This window comes from Austrofundulus limnaeus, unplaced genomic scaffold (assembly GCF_001266775.1).
Source record: "Austrofundulus limnaeus strain Quisiro unplaced genomic scaffold, Austrofundulus_limnaeus-1.0 Scaffold922, whole genome shotgun sequence".
Classification (NCBI taxonomy): Eukaryota; Metazoa; Chordata; class Actinopteri; order Cyprinodontiformes; family Rivulidae; genus Austrofundulus; species Austrofundulus limnaeus.
In genome coordinates this window covers 130168-135996 of record NW_013953324.1, presented here as the reverse complement: position 1 = coordinate 135996, position 5829 = coordinate 130168, and the positions used below count along the sequence as shown (strand labels likewise).

At 41.9% G+C, this 5829-nt stretch overlaps 1 protein-coding gene across 1 annotated transcript in view; it reads left to right on the top strand.

Annotated features, from left to right (window-relative positions):
* Positions 1 to 5829, top strand: part of zfyve26 (zinc finger, FYVE domain containing 26) — a gene marked incomplete in the record, with an annotated part of 85176 nt that overhangs the window by 58994 nt on the left and 20353 nt on the right. Inside the window, 4 exon segments of the mRNA XM_014029582.1 lie at positions 3210 to 3459; positions 4195 to 4290; positions 4368 to 4549; positions 5352 to 5485. Coding sequence (XP_013885036.1) covers positions 3210 to 3459; positions 4195 to 4290; positions 4368 to 4549; positions 5352 to 5485 — 662 coding nt within the window.

Sequence of the window (5829 nt, the reverse complement as noted above, 5' to 3'; positions counted from 1 at the left end):
AGTTTGTTATCACAAATGAATGGACGAACAAACAAACAAAAACAAACAAACATGTAAACAAAAATTAAACACTGAGAAGTCTTTAGAGGCTTTGAGAGAGGTGAGATTGAATTAGCTGCTTAGCTCTGGTTGTTTTAACTAGGGCTTCCTAGCTAATTAAGGTAGATAAGAACGTTTAGTTTACCAAATCTCCTACAAAGATAAAGATCAAATCTAGGTCTGAGCACCTATGTTTAACCAAGACAAGTGTTCACCGTTTTCCTTTGTGTTCTGCCGTGTGGGTACCAGGAGTAGTTGGTCAGCTGTGGGGGGGCCGTCTCTGGAGCTTGGTTCTCCAGACAGCTCTCCATGTGAACTAGACGTCAGGCGGTCGGCCTGGTTGACTCGACTGGTCCCATGGGTCAGAAAGGAGTCCTTCCTCTGGTGACTTGGTCTGGCTGTCCACAAGTGGCTTCAAGACTCAATTTGATTCTCACTTTGTAGAAAAACGGACTAACGACGGTTGAATTACCATTAGCTTATTTGACTCCTTTAAAAATCAAAACTCAAAGCTTGAGTCGAAGTTAGATGGTCGGCCTGTTATGAGTCAAAATGGCGGAGATTGAATGACCCCCCCCCCCCTTTTCAAGAGGGGGTCTTTCAACTTAGAAACTGCTCCTCTGTCTGCGTTCTGCTTCCTTCTTCTGTTGCTGACCCGGGGTCTTCTGCGTGTACTAACTTTTAAAACCTCTGTTGTGGGCGGAGTCAAGGTTTTTAGTTAGCCAATTGAAAACTTTGGTAAAGTTTTTAACCAATCAAAATGTTTGGAGGGAAAAACAAGGTTTTTCAGACAAAGAACGGGAGTGTTTTAGTCTAATTATCTTGCATCTAATTAAAGGGAAAGGCATCTGCTTTACATCAGTTCAAATAAGAATGTCTATCTAGTTAAATTCAAGCCTAAAGTTTAAAGATTAACTCATGTAACCACACAGTTTAAAGAAACATCTTTTTTTGAAAACATTTCATCAATAAACACACAAAGTTAGAACAAAGTTAACTAAGCAAAACTTAATAGATCCTTTATGATCTTTTTAGTTCTCTGCTGTAAGAAAAATGGTTATTTGACATTCTTTTCAATAAGGCAGAAAAAACATTAGATACAGATTCCTTCATCTTTCCTCTTTTTTTCACATTTTAATGAAGMATGTGGGTCCTTTGTTCTCAGTCATGCTGGAAGGTTCTGGCAAAGCAATTGTTAACACCAACCCCCTTTTCCTTGGAAGAAAGTGAAAAGGCTTGTCCTTACGGGGGTTGGGGCAGGAAGGTGACAATGCGAATACTTTCATGGTCTTCTGAGGCGCCATGGTGACGGTATGCTAATTTGAAGCACAAAGGGTCATGCAAGATGCTTTAACAGAAGTCTGAAAAATATATCTATCTTTCACCAAACAGTCATAATAAGTTGTGTCCATCAGAAGACATAAATTGAGGTAGGAAACCACTACAGCATCCTGCATTTTGTTTCATCACATTTCACAGTTTATTTCTACAGCTGATAACTTTAGAGCTCAACACAATTCAAGATGGCTTCCACAGCCAGCTGACCACATCCAACACAAACATGTTCATAAGTCAGGTTTTAAAGCTACTGAGCCAAACTTTGGTGTGGTGTGTTCTGAGTTCATTAGACCTTAGTTAAACATTTTACCTGTTGTCTGTTAGCAATAAAGTTTGGAGCCCAGGAAGAGAAGTCTCAGCTGCAGTGGAGACTAATGGGGATTCTTTAAATAAACTAACAACAAACCACTGAACAGAATTTAGTTTTAGTTTCAGAAAAGAACCATTAAGTTGACATCTACAGATGTTTACCTTTTGGACCCAGATCAGTCTAAATGACGAGTCAATATGGTGTAAATTAGTAGTATTTAAGTGTCCTGATGCATCTCAGTAATCCAGGTAAAAAATCAAAAATAAAAAAATAGTATAGGTCTTCTGGACGGGTTCTTCTTTAATGAAACGTTTCGTCTCTCCTCCAAGAGACTTCTTCAGTCTGAGAGTTTCAGGCTAAATTCAGGCTTTTAAGTCCTGCCTCCATGTGACTGATACTCACATCACATGGCTATCATTGACACCTAATTAACACCTATTGTTAACAGGGGTGGAGTGATACTGCCAATAGCAGCGCTGTAGGAGGGGGACAGCTGAAAACGGAGGCCTCCACCTCTGTTTAATGATGGACGGTCTTTCTTTACAAAAATGGCTTCTTTTACTCCTCTCTCAAACCAACGTTCCTCTCTATCAAGAATGAGAACATCCTCATCTCTGAAAGAGTGACCGCTGGCCTGTAAATGAGTGTAAACTGCAGAGTTCTGGCCTGTAAATGAGTGTAAACTGTAGAGTCCTGGCCTGTAGATGAGTGTAAACTGCAGAGTTCTGGCCATTAGATGTAGCTCGTCTGTGTTGGGACATTCTTTTGAACAGTGGTTGCTTTGTTTCCCCGATGTATAAGTGGTCGCAGTCCTCCTGGCACTTAACAGCATATACAACATTGCTCTGTTTGTGCCGGGGCACCGGATCTTTGGGGTGAACCAGCCTYTGCCGTAATGTGTTTTGGGGTTTGAAAGCCACTGGGACATCATGTTTAGAAAATAAACGTCTCAGTTTCTCAGAAACACCCGCAACATACGGAATAACCACTGGTTTGGGTCTGGGTTTGGGGTCTTCATTTTCACCTGAAGGTTGCATGGAATCCTGTCTGTGTTTCCTGTCTGCTTTCAGGAAAGCCCAGTCAGGATAACCACACTGCTCCAGGGCCTGTCVTGTGTGTGATTTCTCTTTCTSCCTGGCTCCTGGGTTTGTAGGGACACTGTCTGCTCTGTGGTACAGAGTCCTGATCACTCCTAACTTGTGTTCCAGTGGGTGTCAAGTCAAGTCAAGTCGCCTCACTCAGCTAGTTGACATTAGGCATTTTTTAAGTRTCCTTCCCAACACATACTTTGAGCTTCACACATTTTAGGAAGCTTAGCTCGTGTAAACATTGTTTTTGAYATCGAAGTTTCATTTTTTATCACAGTAAAAGAAAGAATGGGCTCTTTTGTGAGCCTGCTGTGGGAAGGTTTATCTGAACATCTTGTACTCTAACTTTAAATTTCTCAAAATTCCATTTTTTCCACGTCTTGACCAAGTTGTTTATTAAATGTTTGGTAAATAAAATGTGTTTGGTCCTTCAGGTGCTGCTGACTCTGCCCCCAGCTGCCAGGCAGGATTATTTCCCCTTGCTGTCCAAGCCCATGCTGATGTTGGAGCAGCTGCTGATGAACCTGAAGGTGGAGTGGGCCGAGGTGGCCGTGCAGACGTTGAGGAGCTTGCTGGTCGGTCAGGAGGCCGGCTTCAATGCTGAGGATGTAGATAAGCTCCTGGCAGACTACGCTCGTAAAGCCCTGGACTTCTCCTGCGCTCCCAGAGAGAGGACTCGGTCCGGTCAGTACAGACTGTCAGACACATGGACACTGACTTTTAGGTTTTATTAAATAATAGTTTGGTTTGAAGGAAAGTAAAATATTCAGTGTGCCTAAGCAATAAAACAGGTTAAACAGTCCTGCAGTAATGTTGCTGTGTGTGTTTTTGTTTAACTCTAGCTTTAGTAATGAACCACTGACTGTACTTTAATTAAACTCTCAGTAATCACTGACTGTTAAATTACAACTGATTAACTTTGGAGTCTCAGCTAGTTGACATTAGGAAACTCACGAGGCTGTAGCTCAGCTACTTTTACAGATAATGAGCTACAGTATGGTGTGGCAGGAGCTWATAATCAGGGTTTCACATACTGAGTGCTAGCTTATTTTACAGTCTTTTTRTCTTTAAACTTGGGCATTAATGGTTAAAATCACCCTGGTCAGTCTGGCAGGAAACTATCTCTTGAATCACTGAGCAGATCAGAGTGAAACTCTCAGAAAATCATCTGCTACTCAGTCCTAAAACCTTTCTTTTATCAGTTTATTTTTGTTGATCTTRGTTTAAAGCTGGCATGAAAGCTGCACCTGTTTTCCACGTATCCTTTTTTCCCAGCATTTTCTCCAGAAAACAAGTTATGCTTTTTGTGTGCATCAGGGTTAGGGTGTGCAGAAAATGACTGCTCTTGGCTTCTGTACGATCATCCTGCAGTCCTTTAAGAAATGCTTTTCTTTTAAAAAGGATGACTTTGTTTTCCAGACTCAGTCATCAGCCTGCAGGATACACTGCTTCAGTGCCCCGCTCAGGACAGCAGCTCTTCGTCCAGCCGGGTGGACTCTCCAGCATCATCCAGCAGTGAGACGTCTGCTCATGTTTGAGAAGTTCGTCTTTGTTTTTTACCCTCATGTTTCTTTTGCTTCGTTGATTCACAGACAACACACCTACACATTCTGCAACTAGCTCCGACAGGGAGAGAGATCTGAACTCCTCAGGACGAAGACGCCGCTCCTCTGCCAAGTTCCAGCCTCCGGACCAAGTCCCGGCCCAGAAAGACTGGGTCCCTGACACCCAGCATGACGTGTGCATGGTGTGTCAGCGTGAGAGGTTCACTATGGTGAGTTAACAACAGCTTCATGTTCTCACAAACACAAAGAGTTATTGTAGCTGTGCAAAATTCACTTCATCTTGTTTTAATAGCACCAACTTCCAACAACAGTCAACCTCCAACAGAACCAGAACCAGAACCAGCTGCCCCACTGACCGGGCTTGGACAGAAGTATAGAAACTTTTTCCTAATTAAATGAAAAAATAGTCACCATACATAACAAAGCTTATAAATACTGGTTATTTACCTAATATATACACTGTACTTACTGAGTTTGTGTACCAAGTACTTACCAGATACATACTGTGTACTTATACCAGACTGTATTATGTGTTGCTACCAAATAATTAGGTTTTCATTGTTTGAAGATGTTCTGCACAAACTACAAACCACAAAATGTTTCACTGCAGACATGTTAAAAGTTTAAATAAGAGAAATAAATTTAAATAAGTGCCTTTTGTAATTAACGAGTCAGCATCTTGTGACACGAGATCTCACGAGACTGAACAGACATAAATCCTGTAACTGTTTCTCAAACCCAGAAATGTCCATGTCATGGTTCAGGAGAAGTCACAGAGCTGAGTTTGTGTTAAAACTGTGTTTTTAAAGGTTTAGTTGAACTTTTGTCCAGGATCCTGTCATCCTGACTTGTAGGATGTGTGTCTCTTYACTGCTGCACATGGTGTGTTCTGTTGGAGGCTTTCATCCCACACTCTGTTTTATGTGATATTTATTTCATCAGTTTCTGCTGGGAACATGTAGTTCATTGTGTTAACTCTGTAATAATGATTAAAATCTGGTTTTTGCTCAGTTCAACAGACGGCACCACTGTCGCAGATGTGGCCGTCTGGTGTGCAGTGCGTGTTCAGAGTGGAAGATGTGTGTTGATGGGTGTCCAGGAGAAGTGAGAGTGTGTGACCAGTGTTACACCTTCTTTCACCCAGAGTAAGACCTGCTTCTGTCTTACAGCACCACTCACATTTGGTTTTTCATTTGTTCAGGACTTCTACTTCTATATTTATTCTGTGTTTCTGTGGTTCTGACCCACTGAGYGTTGTCAGAAAACCCTGTGCAGGCAGTGTTACTGTAGAGGCTTCAGCTTTCATCTCAGAAAGATGAATTTAATAAACGTCTGATGTTCAGGCTCCTGYAATACTTTTATAAATTAAGCCTGATCTGTTCTTTCCCACAACGTTTACATCGTATCAACCAGAAACCAGACATGTACAACCTGAGTTTAGATCAGTTGACACTTAAATTGCCCTCGGGGGGGGGGGGGGGGGGGGGGG